General features: G+C 45.3%; 1 protein-coding gene across 1 annotated transcript in view; it reads right to left on the bottom strand.

Annotated features, from left to right (window-relative positions):
- Positions 1 to 2,920: 2,920 nt before the first annotated feature.
- LOC115090822 (cytochrome b-245 chaperone 1) overlaps positions 2,921 to 24,765 on the bottom strand; it is a 44,310-nt gene continuing 22,465 nt past the window's right edge. Inside the window, exons 5-7 of the mRNA XM_029600356.1 lie at positions 16,493 to 16,589; positions 15,602 to 15,746; positions 2,921 to 3,815 (exon numbers count right to left, since the gene is read on the bottom strand). Of these exons, the coding sequence (XP_029456216.1) occupies positions 3,683 to 3,815; positions 15,602 to 15,746; positions 16,493 to 16,589 (375 nt within the window). The 3' untranslated portion in view covers positions 2,921 to 3,682. The remainder of the gene's footprint in view (positions 3,816 to 15,601; positions 15,747 to 16,492; positions 16,590 to 24,765) is intronic.

Genomic DNA, 24,765 nt, shown 5'->3' with positions numbered 1-24,765 from the left:
AACCTTGGAAAATGTTTTGATCCAGCCACCGCCCCCAGAAGGCAGCACCAGAAACTGATAATGGCGTCCCAACACTGCAAAATGCAGAATCGCTGCTACGCCAAACGGATGAGAATATGAAGGTAGGCCTCAGACAGATCCAGGAAGGTCAGAAATTCCCCCAACTGCATGGCCATTATCATTGAGAGTAAGGTTTCCATGTGAAAATAAGTCATTCTCAAATGACGGATTACACTGGAGATCCAGGATGGGACGAAAGAGCCCTCCTTCTTGGTCACAACAAAAGAAATGGAATATTGTCCCATACTTTCTTGAGACATGGCTACTGGAACCACAGCCCTCAGCCAGATTAACCTTAGAAGCATAGATTCCACTACCTGCTTCTTCTGTGGGGAGTTGCAAGGAGACACCCTGAACATGTCCTGAGGAATATTGCGAAATTCCAGCTCATATCCTTCTTGTATCACCTCCAGGACCCACTGATCCGATGTGATCTCGACCCACCTCTGATGAAAGAGAGAGAGGCGTCCCCTATCCTGTTCTGGAAGGTGGGTCAGCAAACTTTCACCGGTGAAGCTCGGGAGGATCCGCGACCCAAGCCCACTCCTCTCTTGGGCTGTCTGGGACGAAAGTACCGAGACCTACCCAAAAGGTTGAGTCCTCGGAAAGATCGTCGCTCTGTAGGGACAAAAACGCTTGGTTCCCTGGAGACAACCCCTCATACCAGAGGGGTGTTGCAACTGCTTCCTATCCTCCGGCAACTGAGGGACTGGAGATTCACCCCACTTACTGGCCAATTCTCCAACTCACTCCCAAAACAAGAGCAAGCCTCTAAAAGGCATTTTCTTAAGGATAGCTATAGAGGCTGCATCTGCTGACCAATTTAGCAACTATAGTTGACACCTGGCCACCACCAAAGCCACTCTCAGTATGGACCAAATCGCAGCCCACACCTGCTAAAAAGGCAGCAGCAGGTTCCATAACCACGCCAGAATTCACTCCAGAATCATCAAATTCCTGAGAGAGAAGCAGACAAGATTGTGCCACTAGGGCACAACAGGAAGCTTTCTGTAAAGTCATCACCATTGCGTCAATGGCTTAAGGACGGCCTCAATCCTCCTATCATGCACATCCTTCAAGGCCACTCCTCCTTCCACAGAGACAGTCATCCGCTTAGAGAAGGCACAGACCAGCGCATCCACTTTGTGAAAATGCAAACACTCTCTCACTGCTAGATCCAGGGGGTACAGGCCTTCCAATGTCCAACCCTGTTTCAAATTTGTCACTGGGGTGCCCCCTTCAAGATCAATCAATTCCTGAATGGCAGCCATAAGAGGGAAAAAACAAGAAGCTTTACACAAGGAAACCAAAATAGGATTCTTCAGCTCAGACATGGAATCTGCCCCAGGAACATCCAGCATCTCTAATGTCTGGGAAATCAGGGCCGGCACTTCATCTCTATGAAAAAAATGCAACATGGTTCAATACAGTTCCAGTCCCGGAGGAATTTCCCCATCTTCCAGGGAATCAGGATCTGCCTCATCATGTGCTGTCCGGGTTCCTGTCAGGAATACCCACAGCGAACTGAGGCGTGCTCCGGCACTTAAACATAGGACTATAAGAGGGAGGGGCCATGAAGAAAGGATTTCAAACCAAGAAAACACTCTACCCAAGAAAAAACAGCTAAATCCAGGCCAAAACCAGAAGGAAAGGGGAGTGGAGCCCACTGAAATGCCATCCCCTGCAGAGGAATCAGTCAAGGGAGTACCAAGATCCGGCATACCTCCAGACAGATCTTTAACCAGACCGTCATCAGGCTGGGAGGATCCAGGCTTAGCGAAGTCAGAGGAAGATAACTCTCCCTGAGCCTCTAAACAGCACAGACACGTTAGAGGACACGTCTGGCTGAGATGACTGAATATGACAGGCAACACAGAGAGAAAGCTGCTTAGGTTTCTTGCTTACCGGCGCCATCAGTGCACAGCTGATGACTAACGTGCGTCCACCCAGCTCGCTCTAAAATATTGCAAGCGCCCAGAATTTACATGCACACAATTTAGGTATACCAATAAGAAGTGCCACAAACACACACACAAACTATGCGCCAGAACCAGGGCACACCACCAAGCTTAAAAACTTGTGCGCACAAATGTCATGCCCAAAACTGGATGCACAGTGAATGCGCAGAGCCAGACACACTATGTACACTAACATACTGTTAGAGGGCAGTAAAGCACGCACAGAAGCACTCAAAATCACCACCACAGTCTACCACGCGGCGCGCAAGAAAAAAGCCTTACTGTGGAACCTGGCCCACTGGGGCCACTCAACCCACCAGGCTGCCTAGTTCTCCTAACCCCAACGTGAGCAGGAACGAATGTCGGTACAGCATGCCAAGCACGGAGCCAGAGGAAGTCCTGCAAATCCCTCTACAGTGTGTCTACCTTCACTAGATTCTTAAAATAAAAAAAAAAAAATATATATATATATATATATATATATATATATATATATATATATATATCTATATCTTTTTTTTTTTTTTTTTTTTAAACTTACCTGAGCTCAGCTTTTACAGGCTGAGTACAGAGATGGTCTCCTGCTGCGGGGGGAGAGAGCATTTGCCATCACCACTATACTCTGCCTCCTGCACCCGCTGCCTTTAAGCTGTACAATTAGTAAGTTCACACTAGGAAACTCAGCTACTGGCCAAGGCACACATCTGAGGGACCACGGAAATCACCACAGGAATTCTCAACTGAGGGAGGGACCATCTGGTATCACTGCAGGAGAGCGGGGCTTTTCTTTTTCTAATTTGAAATTCTCCTTCCAAAATCTAAAGCAATCCCCATAGGAAGATGCATGTCCACCATCTGCTGGAGATGGAGAATATTGGCAGGCTGGGGTCAATGCAGGAGTATATATACTGTGAAGTCAGCTTGCTCAATCTCCATCTGCTGGCAGGGGAGCATACCCCACTGGTCCTGAATCCATCTGTCTACATGCTAGGAAATGTTATTAATGCAGCACTGTATGTAGGTGTTCAACTTTTAGGGCTGAAGGATTTCCAGTTCCTTTGTTGGATGTGAGGGGCTCCAGTTCAGGGGATTTGCCCAAAGCGGAGAGTTAATTTGTATTTGGAGGGTTGCACTCTATTTTGGCTTGGGTACAGGTCAATAATGAAGGACTGCAGGTGGAACTCTCGGTTATGTATCAATGTCTGAAAAGTTTTTATTCTCTGCCTCCATCTGCTGTTAGGGATGCAAAACCCACTCTGGACTGATCTGTGGCATTCCAGGAACCAAAATTAGCAGCTAAAAACCAAATCTTCCTTTTCACCATTTATGACTGATAATTTTGAGAACACCCAACTGGATATTCACATGAAGACATTGGGGTTTGCTCAGCATAAAAATTGTAATGTTAAAGCAGAAGAAAGTAATTCTGTAGAACCAATGAGACAAGCAAAACATGAATTAACTTACTAGAGCCAGTGTAACTTCGCAGAAAAGCTCTGAACGAAAACTGTAACCTGGTCTAAAGCGGGGTACTGAATCACAATATGGCAAATACCTGGAACCTAGAGAGATTCTTAGGACTGTAAACTCACAAGAACTCGTGTCCTTTTATTACAATATGTCCAAACCGTGCAAAGGATTTTGAAAACCTCCTACAAAGATGCTCAGTCCTCTTTGGTGGGCTCTCCTGGGTCACTATCGTCTGTGTCACTGCTCTGTGAAAGACGTCTGTCCCGATTCACCCCGAGGTCCAGCTCCAGGAATCCAGTAATTAGTTTTGCAACTGCTTCCACATCACTAGAAAACAAAGGTGAACTTTAAAAAAGGAGATTAAGCACTAAGCAATGAAGCAAATGGTTACATCTTGTCATCATATTATAATTCCTGGCCTTCTGCCATTTGGCTTGTCTGTCTGCAACATGGATTTCTAAGTTTACTTATTTTAATTGGTTGACTAACAAAGACAGATTAAAGCAAAACACCTTGTTTTCAGGAAGCACAGGGAGAAGTGACTTGCTCAAGCTCAGACAAAGTCAGCAGCAGATGAGGCTTGAACTTGTCCCAGGACATCTGAATCACAGGCCAATGCTCTAAGCACTAAACCACTCCTCTTCCCCATGACATTGGGGACCCAGCTTGAGTACTACTGTGTAGGGGAGATGGGCACTGTCCCAACTTCCCTTTGTTCGATGGAATACTGAACTTCATTTATTGCTCTTTCTGTTGCTGTGTTCATGTGAATGTTATCATGCTAAGGAATGTACAGATTGCATAATATGAAATTAAAGACAATGTGAGCATCTTGGGGCAGGGTGCTCAGGAACACAGTGTCATCCAACACAAAGACAGAATGAAAAGCAAAAATGTTAAGAGGATACTCCAGAAGACTTAGAGGGTAACCTTCAAACAAATCTACGCAGCCCCATTTACACTTACGATTTTATAACCTATAGGTAGCTGATATACACAGATTATAAAATAAGACTACCCCCTAACATATGCATGTTATGTTTCCTTGCACGTAAAAATCTGCAATGCATTGAAAGCATAGTCTTTTTTGACCTATTTTAAAAAACATAAGTGCAAAAAAATTGTAGTTTGCTCGCGTAAAACCCTGTTTATACAAGGAAGTTGCACGTTATTGAAATCACTAGTTTGCCAAAACCTCCATCAGTTCACCCAGTCCTTCTCCAGGTCATTGAGACTCTCCTAGTTCTTCACTCTGAACTTTCCCCAGTTCAACCAAACCTCCCAGCCAACCAATAGTAAATAGACAAGTCCGTTATCAATTGTACAAGATAATTAGTAAGTGAAAAAATTACATGAATAAGTTGCCAAATGAATGCGCACAAGTCTCGTGCAAAATACCAACTTGGGAACATATCTCTTGGCCCACCCCAGAAAGCCAGTAGACCACCCCTTTTTTCCATGAATGTACATGCAAGACTGAAAATGCACATGTAATTTTGTTAATAAAATAGCATGTACAAGTTACTTGAATACATATATGCTAACTTCACACAGCCAAATGTTTTGGAAATTCACCCCTTCATTTACAGGGGAAAGACTTACTAAGCAGCAGTTAGTATCTCATACAGAAAATCCGTTTCTTAAGCCCTGATCTAATTATCTAACTGAAATTATGTTTTAAAAATGCACAAACTGCAATAGCTGAAAACTGTACAAAATAGTTCTCACTGGCTCCTAATTAGAACATGAAATGATGAAGATAAATATAAGTTCTGTAGTCGGACACCTTTACTCCTGGTCATGTGACAAGAAGTCTGTAGCCATATCAATATATCATCATCACAAACTTTGGGCCTGGAGAATCATCTCCACAGTAATCCACTTGGCTATAAAGTCCTGTACTGCAGATGCCTCGTGACACTAAAAATATTAAGTAGTGGTAGGAGTAATGTAGTTTACCATATGTCATTCAGTAAACATTTAGTTTCCAAATTGACCTTTGGGGGCTCCCTCAAAAAAAAAAAAAAATGCAGTAGAAAAAATAAAAAGGAATATGCATGCATAAAATATTTCCAAAATTGTGTGGCTGCTGTGTTAGACCACCTGAATGCATGGAAATAAGGGTCGATAAAAAAAAAAATATATATCTATATATATATAGATAATATTACAACATTTAGTCTATGATGTATGCGTAGGTAGCTATAGTGACAGAAAAATAATTCCCAAAAGAGAGCGAAAAAGAGCACTAATGTTCGATATGTGATATGATAAAATCAAATCTTTATTAACTTTCTTAAAAAATAAAATGAGCACCTGTACAGATTAATATCTAATTTAACACAAGTACATTCATACATATAACCATGCGTAATATACATAAAAACTAATAGCTACCTAAACATACATCATAGACTAAATAATGTTGTAATATCAGTCATGAAGACACATGAAGCGTGGTGGATCTCCACTTACAATGCATCCTATACAATATCAATATTTAACATATTCAACAAAAAAGTTAATTGAAAGTGCTCACAATCATATTCATGAAGTCAGAGAACTATATGCACACCAAATTAACTGTGGATGCCTCCCAACACACAATGATTTGTAAATCAATTGTCTAGCTTACAGGTCAAACCCTTTAACAGTTACAAAAAGAAATTAAAATATCCCTTGACTAGAGCTGTAAAGTCCCCTTCACCTCACTTATGCTATCTGTGATTATACATGTAAGTTACTACCTGATGTTTGAAATAAAATACATTTAATCATAGATCGGTATGCCGAATATAGGAAAATCGGTTCTTACCTGCTAATTTTCATTCCTGAAGTACCATAGATCAGTCCAGACAAGTGAGTTTATGCATCCCTACCAGCAGATGAAAGCAGAGAACAAAACTTTGAGGCACTGTTACATAACAGAGAGAGACACCTGCATTCCCTCAGTATTGACCTGTACCCAAACCAAGATGTCTACCTTAACAAATCCCAATAAACCTTGCGCAGAATCTTAAAAGTTGGAGCCCCCTGAAACTAGACCCCCTTAACACAAAGCATATACCAAACTATGTGCACTTTTCATTAATCCGAGTATAGCACATACCAGCTCAGCAACATCAAGCGAGGAAGTCTTTTGAAAGATGGGGTTGAGTCTCTGGAATAATCTGTGGTACTTCAGAAACAAAAATTAGCAAGTAAGAACCAATTTCCCTTTCCTGTTTGTACCCCAGATCAGACCAGACAAGTGGGATGTACCCAAGTCCCTCTATTCTGGGTGGGAACCCGAAAGACCTGCGCGCAACACACTTTCCCCAAAAGACACCTCTTCCAGCACCCGCACAACCAAGCAGTAATGTTTGGTAAAAGTGTGAAGAGAAGATCACATCACTGCACGACAAATCTCCTGCGGAGACAGCAGACACTCCACCCATGAGGTTGATTGCGCCCTAGTGGAATGCGCTCTCAGCCCCTCCAGCACCAACCAGCCCTTACAGATGTAAGCTGAAGCTATCATCTTTTAACCATCATGCAAGTGTGCACCTGGAAGCCTTATTTCCCTTCTTTGATCCACTGAACAGGACAGATGATCAGATCTTTGAAAGGCATTTGTCACCTTAAAATATTGCAAAAGAATTCAACACACATCCAATAAATGAAGATCTCTCGCCATAGCAGAATCCACAGACAAATTCAAAGAAGCCATATGCTCAATCACCTGATTAAGGCAATAGGAGGAAACCACCTTAGGCAAAAAGGAAGGAACTGTACACAGGTTCCCTACACACAATGCTTGCAGCTCAGAAATCCTTCTAGCTGAACAGATAGCCACCAGGAAAACAGCCTTCAGGGTTAAATCCTTTAAAGAAGCCCTTGTAACCAGTTCAAAAGGAGGACCACACAGCACCTGAAGAACTTCAGATTCCATGCTGGACAAATCTTCCGGACCGGAGGACAAAGATGTTTTGACCCCTTGAGGAAATGAACCAAATCCGGAGGAAACGCCAATTTCCTGAAACAAACCTCAAAGGAATCCTAAGGCTGCCACCTGAACCCGAAGGGAATTATAGGCCAAACCCATAGCCAAGCAGTTTTGCAAAAAGGCCAGAATCTGCAGAATGTCCACCTTCAAAGGCTGCACCCTATTCTGCAATCACCATAATTCACTCTCCACACTTGGACATAAGCCAACGACGTGGAAGGCCTCCTTGCCTGAAGCAAAGTCGCAATCACAGGATCTTAATAACCCTTCAAGCGGAGCCATCACTTTTCAAAAGCCAAGCCGCTAGACAGAAGCGATCCTCCTGGTCTGAAAATACAGGCCCCTGCCATAACAACCCTGACAGATGGGCCAAGAAAATGGGACCGTCCACCGCTAGACGAAGACGGTCCGCAAACCACGGCCGGTGCAGCCATTCGTGTGCCACCAGAATCACCCTGCCCAGATGAAGCTTGATGCGCCACAGCACTCAACCTACAAGAGGCCATGGTGGAAACACGTATAGCAGCAGATGTGTCGGCCTTGGTTGAATGAGAGCGTCAATTCCCTCCCATCCAACCTCCCTTCTGCGACTGAAAATCCAATCCGTATTCGCATTTCCTGAAGTCGCCATGAGATCCACCACTGGTCTGCCCTACCTGGCCTGAATCAAGGAGAAGGCTTCCACTGACAACTCCCACTTCTTCGGATCCAGACGCTATCTACTGAGGAAGTCTGCCTGTATGCTGTCCACTCCGTCCACATGAGAAGCAGATATTCTTGCCAGATGTTTCTCTGCCCAAATAGTTCTTGTGCCTCCAGCGCTACTAGACAACTCTTCGTTCCTCCCTGCCAGTTGATGTATGCCATTGTCGTCACATTGTCTGAGAACACACGCACCGCCATGTCTTGAATGAGTGGATGAATCGCCAGTAAGGCTTTGCGCACTTCCCTGGTTTCCAGCCAACTGATGGACCAAGTCGCCTCCTTTGACGACCATTTCCCCGGGCCAATTTTCCTTGACACATCGCCCCCCCCCAACCAGCAAATCTGGCATACGTGGTCACCACCACTCAGTCGGGCACTTCCATATCCATCCCTTTCTCGAGATTGTGCAGAGACAGCCACCATGAGAGACTGGACCTGGCATCCTCCAGCAACGCAAAGGAAGCTGAAATTTCTCTGAAAACGGATTCCTATGGGATAACAGCGCCCTCTGCAACAGGCGCGTGTGAGCAAAAGGCTCATGGAACTAACTCCAGCATAGAAGCCATGTAACCCAGGACCTGCAAATAATCCCAGACCCTGGGAACCAACAGATGCAGCAGCCGAAGGACCTGACTCTGCAACTTGACTACCCCTTCTGTAGTCAGAAACACCTTCCCCATCCGGGTATCGAAGCATGCCCCCAGATATTCTAACAACTGGGCCGGCTTCAAATGGCTCTTTGCCAGATCCATCACCCACATCAATGAATCCAGGAGCTGCTGGACTGAGCGACAACACTCCATTTCCGCCTTCACCCATACTAACCAATTGTCTAGATTTGGGTGCACCAGGATACATTCCTTCCTGAGCGCCGCCACCACTACCACCATCACATTTGTGAATGGGTTGGCAACAGCACCGCACATGAAGGTAAGGGCTTGAATTGGAAATGCTCCCAGAGTTCCACAAACCTCAGGAACCTATTGGTGTTCAGCCCGAATGGGGATATGGAGATAAGTTTCCGATGAGTCCAGAAACTCCTCTTTGCGCATTGCCACTATCACCGTGTGCACCCATCTCTAGCTGAAACTGCAACTCCCCAAGGGCAGCATTGACCTCTGCAGATCAACAATGGGCCGAAAAGTCCCCTGCTGTTCAGGCACCATGAAGTACACGGAATACCAATCCCATCCCCTCTCCTGAGAAGGCACTGGAGCAATGGCGTGCAGGAGCTGTAGCCATTGCAAAGTATCCCGCATCGCCTCTCGCTTGGACCGGGAAACGTGGCGGGAGATTACTAAGGCATTACCTCTTCCAGGACCCACTAATCCGAGGTGATCCTGGTCAAATCCTTGTAAAAGAGGGACAGCCTCCCTCCAATAGCCACCAGAGAGGAAACCAGCCCGCCTTCATTGACCAATCTTATTTCTGCCCCCTCCCTGGAACCCACCATCCCTCAGAGGTCCAATGTTGGGCTCGAAAGGACTGCTGCCTGCCAGAATTCTGGTTTTGCACCACCGGCCCAGGTCTCCTGCCAGTGAGAAACCTCCTCACCTCTCGGAAGCAAGCTCGCAGAGGAAAAGACTTCTTGGAAGTCTTCCAGTCCTCAGCAACTTATTACCCTTTAACTCCTCCAACTGCTTAATGAGCTGCTCCAGATCCTCCCCAAACAGCAGCTTGCCCCTGAAGAGGAGGTTAGACAGCTGGGCTTTAGACCACACATCCGCCAATCAATTTCACAGCTATAAAAGATTCTCTGTGCCACCACCGCAGAGACCATGCTCCTGGCGGAAGTCCAGATCATGTCATACATGGCATCCACTACATAGGCCACTCCTACTTCCAAACGGTTAGCTTGAGCCGTCTCAGCCGCCATTTTAGACCGTTTATAGTGAGCCATCTGCACCCAGCACAAGCAAGCTCTCTACATCAAGTTTCCACCCACTGCCACATGCTGACTCAAAGCTGAAACCTCAAACAGCCTTTTAAGTAAAATTTCCAGTTCCCAATCCTGGATATCCTTCAAGGCGGCTGAACCTGCCACTGGGAGGGTCGTCTTCTTGGTAACCATGGAAACTGCCGCATCCATCTTGGGAATCTTCCATGACTCCAATGTCTGTTCCAGCAAGGGATATTTAATGACTACACCAACACCTTTTTCCAATTTTAGACACCATTCCAAAAAACCTTTTTGTCTTTATATCATGACCATCATACTAGGCCTCATCGTATAAGCTTACGCTATTTAGACTCAGCCTTATTTATAAGAATTTAAACATACGTTTGACGAGCTACCTGCCGTATTCCTTTCCTGTTTGTACCCCAGATCAGTCCAGACAAGTGGGATGTACCCAAGTCCCTCTATTCTTGGTGGGAACCCGAAAGACCTGCACGCAACACACTTTCCCCAAAAGACACCTCTTCTGGCACCCGCACAACCAAGCAGTAATGTTTGGTAAAAGTTGGAGAATATTGGAAAAAGTTCCAGCACATCCGTGTGGTTGCGATATCAATAGAGAGTTAAATCTGAAAGAGCAACAGTGGATTTTTAAATTGAGGACTGTATCACCTGAAGGTTTAAATGCCTCCCTCCATTGAATAGTACTCCCTCATTTGAGAGGGGAGGAGTTCACTGACGTCATTTACTTGACAGGCGTATTCTTGTGCTGAATAGTAGCCGTATTATGTGGGTGGAGCTTTAGAGATGTCACTATTACATTATTTAAGCTAGTTCCGGAAATCAGAATATCGAAGTGAACAGAAACACTGGTTTGCCATCTTTTGAAAAAGGTTTGTTAAATCTATGAGTACCCTGGGAGTGCGGCTGTTTTTAAGGAATAACAGTTGGGCACTATGAATGAATAAATTGTTTGAATGTGTGGTATCTTCATTGTAAAAATGACTTTTTTGACGCAGGATAATTCACCCTTGAAAAAGGACTGGCACAATGAATTAGCAGTCCGAAACACGGCCCCATGTCGGGTTACCAGCTTCTTGTCAAGAGACGAAGGACCGTCATGAATAGTGAATATTGGAACATCACAAGTACTTCATTCTTTTAGAGTTTTAATTGCATAAAAAAAATTTGTTCCAAAAAATAGAGACTGTCGGGACTTTCAAACCAAGAATGATTTATGATTATAAATAAGGTTGAGTTTAAATAGCGTAAGCTTATACGATGAGGCCTAGTATGATGGTCACGATATAAAGACAAAAAGGTTTTTTGGAGTGGCGTCTTGGAACGGTGTCTAAAATTGGAAAAAAGTGTTGGTGTAGTCATTAAGTGTTTGTCGATCAATACATTCCATTACATAATTTTTATTCCACCTCCTGTTTAACTATAACCAGCAAGGGATATGACAGACATAGCCCTGGCCAGATTCAAGCCCGCTTCAGGAGATTACCACTCCCAGATCCACCAGTTTCACCATCTTCTTCAACAATGGAAAAGCATTAGAGGGTCCCCAAAATCTCTCTAGGACCGGGTTTACCCTTTCATTAGCCGAATCCTCCTGAGTGACCTTAATCCCCAGCTTTCTCCAGCACCTTGGGAATTAGTGGGCCCAGCTCATCCCTACGGAACAGCCAAGCCACTTGAGAGTTGTCACCGTCCGCGATCGGAACCTTGTCCAGTTCCTGCATTGGATCCTCCAACGCACTAACAGGATCCTGATCCTGCATCAGGTCTACAAAGGTGCTAACAGAGTCTGCATCCGCCCTCCCTACATCTGATCCAGATCATCCATCTCATCTGAAGTGTCTTCTACCGCAGCCCGTCTGAGATCCAAGGCTCGCAGGATCCTTCCAGACTCTGCATGCCCCCGATCCCTAGGTTTCTTAGCCATCTGGGACTTTTATGAGCAAAGGCCTTTTGTCCCTGCTCCCTTCCTGGCCAAATAGGCCTTCTGGAACAGAAGGACAAAATCTGTGGAAAAATATTCCAGATCTGACAAAGAAGGGTTCGGATCCGGGCCCCCCTGTGTTTCTCCCTTCCCCTACTATCAAGCAGGGTCCTGATCCGCAGGAAACAGCATGAGAAGGAAGTTCCGAGGCTCTGCCACAGCAGCCTGACTCACAGCATGTGCTGACAAAATGGCCGCCAGCTCCTTTGAACCCCCCGGGGCCTCCAGAACCAGCCCAGCTGACCTAGTGTTTCTGCCACCCTCCGAGGTCCCAGTCCCCCCGAGACACATTCCCTGCAAATCACAGTCGAAACGAGGTGAGCCCATTTGCCACAAACTTTGACACACTGAGCAGGAAGCAGCATGCCTGCACGATTAGGCCTAAATATAGCTCCTGATGATGCAATGAGAAAACAGCGCTATCCGGTGCTGAAAACAGCCCCCAGGCCCAACCAGGGAACAAATTCGGACCCCTTCCTGGCAGAGAAATCCAGCCACCTAACTACCTCAGCCCTGCTCCTCTTCTTCCTTTGAACAGGTCTCTTTTTTTTCTAAGAAACTTAAAACACAGACACTCACATACAGGGCCAGGGAAGGGAAGAAAGTTCAAACACTTCCCTGCTTCCGAAGGATGCTGAGTGCTGAGGGTGCCAGGGTCCCAGGACCCTTGGCTTTTACCCCCCCCCCCCCCCCCCCGATGACAAGGGCTTAGCCAGAACAGGTATCTCCAACCCCTGCTCGCTCTGCTCTACCCGAGGGATGGCCCAAGAAGGAACCTAACACCTCAGAGAGCCGAAATCTCCTTCAAATTTTCTCTCTTTTTTTTTTTTTGAAACTTCAGACTGCAGGTTTGCAACTCTACCATCTGCTGGAGACAGAGAAATAGTGAGGGACTACAGGTGGCACTCTCAGTTTTGTAGCAGTGCCTCAAAGTTTTGTTCTCTGCCTCCATCTGTTGGTATGGATGCATAAAATACTTGTCTGGACTGATCTGGGGTACGAACAGGAACCAGGGTATATCATCAAATCTCCAAGGCCCTTATTTCGCCAATGCCAGCTTCTACAGAGGAAACCCCCTTGACAAAACACCGTGAAATCTTTTAAATGCTCCCCTTGATAAACAAGAGGAGCCGTATCATTAATGAGTTCCAACCATCGACTAAAATACCAAGGAGGTAAAAATGTTTTATTCAAGGCACCTAATGAAACTGCCCAGAGTGGGCGAGGTGCATACTCAATATGATCGGCATCTCTGTATAGTGTAACTGCCTAAGCTGGTCGCCAGAGTGCTGTGAAGCCCAAGTGGGCATTATTACTTAAAGAGCAGTCAGCAAAAGCCAGAGTCAACTAGACTCCAAATGCTGCGATCTGAAAATGAATGTTTCTTTAAATATTAAATTACAAATAAAGCTTCATCAGGGATTTGACATCATACCGATCTATGAATTAATGTATTTTATTTCAAACCAAGGGTATATTAGACATCAGGTAGTAACTCACATGTATAGTCACAGAAAGCATAAGTGAGCTGGTGGGGGGGGGGGCTTTACAGCTCTTCTCAAGGGATGTTCCCTGTACGTACCCGGATCAGTCCAGACTCCTGGGTTTTGCCTCCCCTCCAGCAGATGGAGACAGAGAAGTTTTAACGGACTCAGTCCTATAACCCTGAGGTGCCACCTAGAGTCTGTCAGTATTTCTCTATCTCCAGCAGATGGTGGAGGTGTGAAACCTTTAGTCTGGGTTTGGTGTTAGGTTTTTAGTTTGTTGGTATTCGTTCCTTCGGGAATCTTAAAAAGACGAGGATTTAGTAAACACCAAAAAACAAAGAGAAGATATCTCTTTAAGCCTGGCTGAAGGAAGCTATTGTTTTGGCTTACCTTGTTCAGGGCCGTCTGCTTCTGGTTGGTCTTAAAGCTCATTCTACTCTATCGCAAGCGGACTCGTGGGTGGAATGTCAACAGGTGTTGCCGCAAGAAATCTGTGGGGCGGCTACCTGGAAATCTACACACACTTGTGCTAGGCATTATCGTCTAGATGTCCAGGGCCCTGAGCCCGGTTCCGTCAGGGCCAGTGTACTCCGAGCGGGACTCTCTCAGTCCCACCCTGGTTAGAGAAGCTTTGGTACATCCAAGGAGTCTGGACTGATCCAGGTACATACAAGGAAAGGAAAATTGGTTCTTACCTGCTAATTTTCGTTCCTGTAGTACCACGGATCAGTCCAGAGTCCTGCCCATGGGAAAACGGAGAGTCCGCTCGGCCGGTAGTTAGTCATATTTCTGCAAGTTTACTGAATGCCCCCCTTTTCAGGGAAAGAGTATGGGCATGGTTTCGTTCATTGGAGGTTGTTTATGTGGAAGTTATGCTTTAATCTTTCTGCTTGGGTACAGTGTAATACTGACAGACTCTAGGTGGCACCTCTGGGGTATAGGACGGAGTCCGTCAAAACTTCACTGTCTCCATCTGCTGGAGGGGAGGCAAAACCCAGGAGTCGGGACTGATCCATAGTACTACAGGAACGAAAATTAACAGGTAAGAACCAATTTTCCTTTTTTATTTCTTTTTGTAACTGTTAAAGGTTTGTCCAGTATGCTAGACAAGTTAATATGGGGTTCATATACTTCTCTATGACTTCACGAACATGAATATGTTTGTGAGCGTTTTCAATGAACTTTTGTGTTGAATGAGTTAAATACTGATATTATTGTACAGGATGCATTGTAAGTGGAGATCCACCACTTTCATTTGGCTTCATGACTGATAATATTGCATTATTTAGTCGGTTATGTTGTATGCGTAGGTAGCTATTAGTTCTTACGCTTACTACGCATGGTTATATGTATGAATGTACTTGCATTAAATTAAAGATTAATCTGCAGAGGTGCTCATTTATTTTATGTTTAAAGAAAGTATTATGATGTAAAATCAAATCTTTCTTATCACACATAGAACATTAGTGCTCTTTCTCTCACCCTTTTGGAAATTATTTTTCTGTTCAATGACTGAGCACTTCACTCAATATACATATTGCCTAATTTCTGATAGTTCTATAGATAGGCACATCATTTTATTGGACTAACGTAAAACAACCAAATCAAAGCAAGAGAGAATGTTGTCGGAATATACAAGCAAATCAAAAATATCACAGTAGTGTTGGGAAGGGGAATTTGAAGGGGGGTGAATGTTTCATAATATGGATTCATCAACTACCCCCCCCCCACCTCCGCAGTCACACCACTATATAATTTGATCTTTGATTCACTTGTATGTTCAGGCAAAGTCATCATTTGCTGTGACTTTCTCATTTTGTTTTGACCTAAGGGAGGGTCAGCTCCCTAAAGCTATCAAGAAATGTATTAATTTAGTCCAAGAACAAGATATCACCTTTTATTTTACTGGCTTTTTTCCACCTAGAAAGTAAGAAATGTTTGCCTATAAATAGGGGAGATATACTCTAAAAAAGCTCTCTCTGCATATTTTGAACAGTTGATAAATACAAGAGAAGCTGGTGGAGGGTAGCTCACCTTCTGGCGCCCAGTACCGCACACTGTGTCAGTGGGTGTGAGAATCCAGTCACGAAGCGCAAAACAATCAGGTAGCCTTTCCCAAAGTAGCGGACCTTCTCCTCCTCCACGTTTACATCGCGAATCTCTGTCAGCTGAACTACCGCTGTGCAAACAGAAAAATGAAACATACAAATTAAAAAGTTGCCAGACTTGTGTAGCTTACCTTTTTTTTTTTTGGTGGGACTAAAAAAATAATCCTTTTTGATCTGGCATATTATTAAGACCATAGGAATTCTGCTCGGGAAGAAGCTGAAAGTTTTGTAAATTCCATAAATCTTTGCAAAAAGAAAGAACATTTCTGCATAGAAAACTAAATGGGGAGCAAATCAAAAGACAATTGTCCTAATAAAATCATGAGCACGTGCAAAAAAAAAACCCTTCCTTTATTAAGAAGGCTAATCTGCACATTGGCTCTTCGCCATTCGTTCAGAGAAAGACTTTTAGCCATTCCTTGGTTTTGACCTTGCACCCTCCCCACATCCCCAGCACACTGTGGTATCTGTAGCTCTGCCTCTTCCTTTTGAAATCAACCTGATGGACACCAAAAGGAAGATGTGCAAGAGCCAAGACCAGCCTTAAAAGTCTCCAAACATTAGGTCGCTTGGCAGCTTCCACTTAAGTCACCAGAATCACCTCCCCTGTATGCAACCATTTCACCTTCAGCATGTAGAAATTTATTGCATCTACTTCTCCTCCCACCCCCCCCCCCCCCCAAACCATACACACACATACAAAAATATATATATATTCACAGCGAAACAACTCTTTGAAACTCAGCTCACTAAAATGACTTGGTAAGGGGCAAAAGGTTGAGTACTGCTTTCCCACTCAACTCACTCATTCCCTCACCTTCTCCACAGCCTCCTCGCCACAGGGTCAGGAGCCTTTTGTAAAGATTAAAGGTCTTCAGGGTCACTTTCCCAGTGTTCTTGTCAAATACAGCTTCCTATAAAATTACCCAATTGATTACTGTGTTGTTTTTACTGAAGAAAGGCAACTGAACAGATCATTTCAACTTGATAGAAAATTTTCCAGTTATACCGCATCACTCATATATAGCAATTAAAGTGTGCAAATAGCACTAACAGCAATAATTGCACAGCCCAAAACTGAAATTATATTAAATCCTTTTCCATTATTGGCTTACAGAGCCTAAAATTCCTCCTCCAATCCCACACACACATCGCATTACATATATCCCATAGCTCAGCAAAGTTAGGTTGAACATGGACAGACATGCTGTTTCCAGTCAACTGGGGGGTTTTTGGGTTTGGTTTTTTTTTGGGGGGGGGGGGGGGCTCTACTGTTTCCTCTGGTTTCTATGTTTCTCTTTTAGATCCATATTTTAGTTCATATATTTTTGCATTTCTTTGAAGGAAATAGATGCACACCTTTTTATGCTACAACCCTACTGAAAAATTTCCTTCAGGCTTTTAATGGTTTGTGCTGTATTTATACTTCACGTTTATTAGTTCGATGGTTTCCTGAGGCTCCAGTGAGGATCAGAGAAAGACACAGTAGATGATGATAGGAAGACCAACTGACCCATCCAGTCTGCTCAGACATTCCTGTTCATACTGCCAAGGATATATACCCGCTGCCACTCGCAAAATGTGACATCATGTAGGATATCACAGAGGGTGGGGGTAAATGGAGTTTATTCTAAAGAAAGGTGATCAGTGGAATGCCTCAGGGTTCTGTTCAATATATTTGTCAGCAATATTGCAGAAAGGTTAGTAGATAAAGCCTGTCCTTATAGAGGTTAAATCAAGAGCTGAAACAGAGTGGATACACATGCAGAGGTAGACAAAATGGAAAGCAACATAAGGAAGCTTTAAGTGTGGTCAACAGCTTAACAGCCGTTAATTTTACATGCATGCAATTGGGATGTAGAAATCCAAGGCATCACTGAACAGGAAAAAGACTTCAGGATGATCATAATCTTTATTTTATTCTTTATTTATATTCCACTTACCAGTACTTCAAAGCAGATTACAGTCAGGTACTGCGGGTATTTCCCTGTCCCCAGAGAGCTCACAATCTAGCCCCTAGATTCATCAAAATGTGTTACCGCATGGATAACGCCCGTGATAAAAAAAAAAAGGGGGTGTGTTTATGGAAATTTTAAAAGTTACAGCACCAATCGAAAACATGACGCTTCGCATCGGTAGTATCACATGGTGCGGTAAACTTATCGCACCCCGCGATAATTCCTATTTTCATAACTTGCGCTGAGAGAGAGAGACTATCTACAAGGCCTTCATAATAGTCAGGTATTTATATCTCTACAGGAGGGCCATCTAATAGCTCGAGGTAAAGTGTTGGTATAGGGTTTAGAGGCCATTTTCTCATGTAGAGTAAGACGTACAAACAGCACAGTACACCTAGGTGAAGATCTGACATCATTTGGAGTGAGGAAAGATGCCATTTCTACTATGTTCTCTCACCCTAGCTTGATGGACTCTATAAAAGGGTACCATCAAGCTAGGGCAAGATAACATAGTACAAAATTTCATCTTTCTGAGACTTTCCGCACTCCAAAAGATTTCAAATCTTCACCTAGGTGTCTTGTGCTGTTCATACTTCTCCCTCTACATGAGAAACTGGCCTCTAAACCACCACCAATACCTCACCTCTACCTATTAGATGGCCCTCATATAGAGATATAAATAGTTGAATACTGTGAGGGCCTCCCCAGAGGCTCTCTCTTTCTCCATTCCACCCCACTCCTCTCCCCTATCAAGCCCAGAAATGACTGAAATGCAATTCTAAAAATGTATCGCAAATTGCGTTATGGTCATTTTGGGCATATTGCGCAGCTTAACACCAGGAAAAAAGGTGTAGTTATTTCCAGCATTAAAACCATGCGATATTGCCCCTTATTTTCATAAATCCTATCCAAACTCCTTCCTAATCCCACCCCTTCCAAAAATGTGCATTCATGCCATGTGCTGCTGTAATTATTGCATGCATTATGGCGCCTGGTAGATCTCGTAGCAAAACAGTGCTACAAGACAGTGATCAGAGGCAGAAGAATGCTAGAATACACAGGAAGAGTCATAACTAGTACAAAAAAAATGATGTAATAATGCTGCACATAGCATATTGTGTCCTTTTCTGGGGGCCATATCTGCAAAATGATGAGTAAACAAGAGGCGGGAAAGAAAAAAGGACTACCAAAATAGTGTTGAATCTATACCAAAAATCCTACCAGATGAGACTTAACCTAAATATGTATACCCTAGATACAGAAATGTGAAAGCCTATAAACACAAAACCCAGTTAAAAAAAAACCAGGAAAAATTCTACCCCCACCCCAACCAGGCTAGAAGTTGAAAAATTAGTAATTCTGCAAAATTTTCAGTTTTTCCACTTCTAAATCTGGGGAAAAAAGTATGAAAACATTTGTTTTTGGAATTTTTCTGAGGAATAATTCAGGTTTTCACAACTCTACCTAGATGAGAAGAGAGAGAGATGGAGTATGATAGATTTGAAAATATCTCAATGACATAAGGCAAAAGAAATGAGCATTTTTCAGGGGGCAGGAAGTTCTAGAAAAAGACATGATATAAAGCACTAAGACAGTAGGATCAGAAGTAATACAGGTAAGCCACTCTTTCTTGTAACAGGTGTTCTTTCGAGGACAGCAGGATGTTAGTCCTCACATAAGGGTGACATCACTGGATTGAGCCCGGCACAGAAAACTTATATCAAATTTTCTAAACCTTTGACTGAGCCTCATTGAACATATTCAGCATGCATTATATCACCCATCCATGCGGGGTCCCCTTCAGTCCCCATCTGCCTTAGAGAATTTAAGGATAAAAATAAAAAAGGAGAAGAAACCCACATAATGGAAACCCAACTCCGCGGGGTGGTGTGTAGGTTTCATGAGGACTACCATCCTGCTTTCCTCAGCAAACACCTGATTCATATAAGCAACTTTGCTTTTTCAGTGGACAAGCAGGATGGTAGTCCTCATACATGGGTAGATCCCTAGCTACAAGCTGCCCCCCAACAAAAAAAAAAGGGGACCAACAAAACACCCAAACTAGATGCCAACGAGCACAACAGCAGGTTTTGATGACAACAAGGCCGGAACAGAGTTTGGTTCTACACCTCAAACAGGTTCCAGCAGACAGACAGAGCAAACCTACTATCACGATGGCCATCCCTATCCAGATGATAATGTGATGTGAATGTGTGGAGAGAACTCCACTATGCAGCTCTGCAGATCTCCTCCATGGGAAATGCTCACAAGCAGGCCACCGACGCTGCCATGGCTCTAACAGAGTGAGCCTTGACATGGTCCCCAAGATGCAGTCCCACCTGAGCATAACTGAAAGAGATGCAGTCTGCTGGGCAACTGGAAAGCATCTGTTTGGCATTGGCAATGCCCAGTTTATTCCTGTGGACTGTCTATGGGCTTCTGTCTGCATCTCTTTCAGTTATGCTCAGGTGGGACTGCATCTTGGGGACCATGTCAAGGCTCACTCTGTTAGAGCCATGGCCTGCATGAAACGTACAACTATAAGCTGTACAGAGATGGGCGTACCATCTACACCATGGTGGTATGCGCCAATTGCACTCAGATGAACTCTAACAGACAGGCCGATACAGTAAGGACGCAGTAGAAAGAGTGCGGCAGTGCCGGGCGCACCCGCGTTTGCCGCACACACAGTTCGGATCACATACCACTCGATACAGTATTTAAATGACATGCAAATGCAAGCCTCGTCCATGAAGCGCGTCCAAGAAGCGCAATCCATTTTACTGTATAGAGCGCTATACAGCGCCTATACAGTATCCTGGGTGCGCTGGTACCTGTCATTTCAAATGTCATTTGAAATTGCAACAAAAGTAAACTTACTGCATGTGAATGACAAACAGTCCTCTCTCCCCTCCTCCTGAGGCGCGCACCGCGGCTCCCCTGCCTCCTGGGGGCAGCCGGCGATGAAAGCGGCTTCCAGCAGCCCCCGCCGGCGAAGGTGGATGAACGCACGCCTGTACATGCAATTTGGGCGCTCAAGGCAGCGAAGGCGCATGAGCGCACGCCGTGCGCCGCCGGCTGCCCCCAGGAAGGAGGGGAGAGAGGACTGTTTGTCATTCACATGCAGTAAGTTTACTTTTGTTGCACTTTATTCACATTTGCTTTAACATGTCGAGTCGATTTTGACCGGAGCCTGCCTATTGCTGTCTCTCTCTGCCGGGGCTTGCCTGACGCTCCACACTAACGCAGGGGTAAGGGTAGGCGGTAAATTAGCAGGTTAAACGCGCAGCAAAACTACAGGTTAAAAAGGTGATAATTGGGGCGCACGTTACTGTATGGGAGGGAATAGCTAATCCGATTGTTTACATATCATATACATGCCGCGGGCGGAAAGGATGGGTTAAAAGGGATAGTGAATCACGGGTTGGACTAACGCAGCCAAATTGTGAGTAGAAAGCGTGTTAGAAGCAGGGTAACCGCGGCCGCGCTTTACTTAATAGGCCTGTGAGTTGGTCTTTAAGCCGGCTTCTGATAGTGTAAAAAGATAGTCAAGCAGTTTGTGTGTGGAGCCGAAGAAAGGATCTAGGGCCTTCTGCTCACACCACATGGAAAACCTCCTCCACTTCAGTCCATAGGACTTTCTAGTAGAAGGCTCTCTCGAAGGTACCAGGTCATCTTCTGAGAGATTAAGTGGCTGCAATATTAACCTTTCAACATTCAAGCTGTGAGTGACAGGGCCTGGAGGTTGGGATGTCGCAACATGCCTCGATTCTGCATGACTAGATCTGGGAAAGTCCCCAGACTGATAGTTTTCCAGATGAACAACTTCCGCAGGAGTGGAAACCAGACCTGTCTCGGTCAATAAGGGGCTATGAGGATCATAGTTCCTGTGTCCTCACAAAGCTTCAAGAGTCTTCGCTAACACTGGAGCTGGAGGATACGCATACAGAAGACCTTCACCCCAGTGCCGGGCAAGGACATCTGAGGCTAGTTTGCCGCATGTCTTGTACAGGGAGCAGAACTGAGAAACCTTCCTGTTCCAAGGTGCTGTGAAGAGAACCACATCCTGATTTTCCCAGGAGGTGGAAGATCCGATTCACGACACCTTGGTCCAGAGACCATTTATGGGGTCTGAAGGCACGATTCAGTCTGACCCCTATCACATTCTCCATTCTGGCCAGGTACATGGCCCTGAGCATCACCCCATGGGCAAAGCCCATGACCACATCTGAACTGCCTCCTGGCCCAGGAGATACAATCCTGTACCTCCCTGCTTGTTGACATACCACATTACAACTTGATTGTCTGTTTGAATCAGAACAACCTTGTCGGGCAGCCGATCTCTGAAAGCCCATAGAGCATATCTGATCACCCAGAGCTCCAGGAAATTGATTTGAGACAGATGTTCCTGGGTAGACCAGAGACCCCAAGTGGTGAGCCCCCTAACCCAGAGTGGATGCATCCATGGTTAGGACAATTTGGGTAGGAGGACTTTGAAAGGAGATCCCCTGTTCCAGATTTGAAATTACCCACCCAGGACAAAGAGTCCCAGAGAAGAGAAGTGACTCAGATGCAATCCTGGAAATTCTTCGGGACATGGTGCCACTATGCCCTGAGGGTCTATTGGGCCTTTTACATATACAAACGTGCAAAGGGAGTGACGAACTGTCGCGGTCATATGGCCCAACATGTTCAACATATGTCAAGCTGACACCTGCTGGCTCTGTTGACTATCTGCCGCAATGGTCATAAGATTGATGGTCCTTTGTTGAGACAGGAAGGCCTTGGCCTAGCCTTATCTAGCAGGGCTCCAATAAAGTCCAGTTGAGGTGACAGACTGAGATGGAACTTGGGGTAGTTGATGATGAACCCTAGTGTCTCCAACACCTGGATGGTCGAGTGCATGGACATGTTGGTCCCTGCCCGAGAGGTGCTCCTGACCAGCAATTGTCCAGATAAGGGAAAATGTAAACTTCCAATTTGCGAAGGTGTGCCATTATCACAGCCAAGAATTTCGTAAAGACACATGGAGCTGACATGAGCTCAAATGGCAGCATACAATACTGGAAGTGCTGTTTTCCCACCACGAATCGGAGATACTTCCGGTGACTTGGGAAGATCTTGATGCGAGCGTATGCTACCTTTATATCAAGGAAGCATAGCCAGTCCTTTGTTTGCAAAAAGGGGATCAAGGTGCCCAGGGAAACCATCTTGAACTTTTTTTTTTTATGAATTTGTTCAAGGCCCTTAGGTCTAGGATGGGACGGAGTCCTCCTGTTTTCTTTGGTATCAGGAAGCACTGGGAGTAAAATACTCACCCTCTTTGCCCTGGTGGAACAGGTTTGACCACTCTGGCCATTAAGAGGGAGGAGACCTCCTTCAGTAGTACCTCCTGACATGCTACTGGGCCCCAAAATGGGCTGGGGGGGGGGGAGAAATTTGACTGGGCATCCAATAGGATCAATCGGTACCCTTGGTGGATGATGGACAGAATCCACTGATCTGAAGCTACACTAGGCCACAGGTTCACGAAGAATTGCAGCTTTCCCCTGACAGCAGCTCCATCACACTAGGTATGGGTGACTGGGCTATGCACTAGTCAAAACACCATCCCTGGAGCTGACAGACGCTGTGGTTTCAGGGCTCTTTGCTGCCTGGGACTGCTGCAAGAGCTCTGGTGGTGTTGACAGGAGTGAGAGGGCAGAGGATAGTACCTCCTCAGGCAGAAGAAGGACTTCCTCAGCCCCAATCTCACCATTCTTCTAGAGGAGGAGGAAAGGTTCAGAGTGCTGGCAGAGAGCTGCTGAAGGGTCGCATGGTGGTCCCAGATTGTGGCCACTGCTTCCTTAACCTTATCTCAAAATAAATTCTCGAGTATTCAGCATGTCAACGGGTTGCTCCTGTACCTCTGGTCTGACACTGATTCCGCTGCAGAGAACCTCAATGCCACTTCAAAAACATCGTAGGTCAAGCAGACCTCATGTTTTCCGCACTTCAGGCCCTCCAGCGACAGAAGTGTGTCTTGCTGCTGCCGAGGCAGTTGCTTGGCAACATCCTGCACCTGCTTCCAGATATCCCACATATACTGACTCATATAGATCTGGCAAGCAGCTATGCAAGCAATAAGCATAGCCAATTGGAACACCTTTTTCCCAAGAGCATCCATCACTCTGTGATCCTTCCCCAGAGGCAAAGAGGAATGGGTCCGAGAACACTTGGCTTTCTTGAGAGCAGATTTGACTACCAACAATTGGTAGGATAGCAGATGCTTGTCGAGCCTTCTAGATGAGATAGACTGCATCTACCTTCTTATTCACAGGATGCACTGTGAGAGGGTGTTCCCACATCCTCAACAAGGATCTCATGTACTGGGACTGCCACAATCTCCTTGGAAGGCTCCATGAACTGGAGGGATATCTAGCATTTTGTGCCTGGTATCCTCTTTAGTCATCAACTGAAAGGGGATGGCTTCTGCCATCAACCTGACAAATCCTATGAAAGAAAGGTCCTCTGGTGGGGGAATTCCTTCACCTCTGGAGGAGATGGATCTGAGGGGAAACTATAAGAAGCCTCGTCGGATGCCACTGATGAGTCATCCCCCCCCCCCAGGGATCATAGGTACCCTCATCCACACCATCATCAACTAAGGATGGGGCCTTGGATGCTCGGCCTTTGCATGGCAGTGAAAGGCAGCAATGGAACTGAACGTGGAGCCATAGGCCCCTATGCCTTTGCTGGTGTGGGGAAACCTTCCCTCCCTTGAGGAACCAGCAACCACGACCAGATCAGGAGGGTGTGGCAGAAGTGCCCAGAAGGGTATCAATGCTGTCCTGGGAACCAACACCAGGTGGGTCAGTAACATGCTGATGAGCGTGTGCAGAGATTCTACCAGTGGCTCGAGGAACGACTGTGCCAGCACCACTGGTGCTGCAATGCTGATGCCCCAATCGCCTTTGCGATGGCCAGTTGCACATGCCTCTCCATTTCCTCCTCGAACACTGCTGATGCCAAGACAGGCTAGGACAGAGGAGGAGTGACCAGATCCTCTTCGGACGATCTTCCGGCAACTTATGTACTTTATTCTCCCCGAGCGATTTAATGAGTTGATCCAGCTCCTCTCCAAACAGCAACT

The sequence above is a fragment of the Rhinatrema bivittatum genome, chromosome 4 (genome assembly GCF_901001135.1).
Source record: "Rhinatrema bivittatum chromosome 4, aRhiBiv1.1, whole genome shotgun sequence".
In the NCBI taxonomy this organism is placed as follows: Eukaryota; Metazoa; Chordata; class Amphibia; order Gymnophiona; family Rhinatrematidae; genus Rhinatrema; species Rhinatrema bivittatum.
Note: the sequence above shows the minus strand (reverse complement) of the source record. Positions and strands in the feature narration are given on the sequence as shown.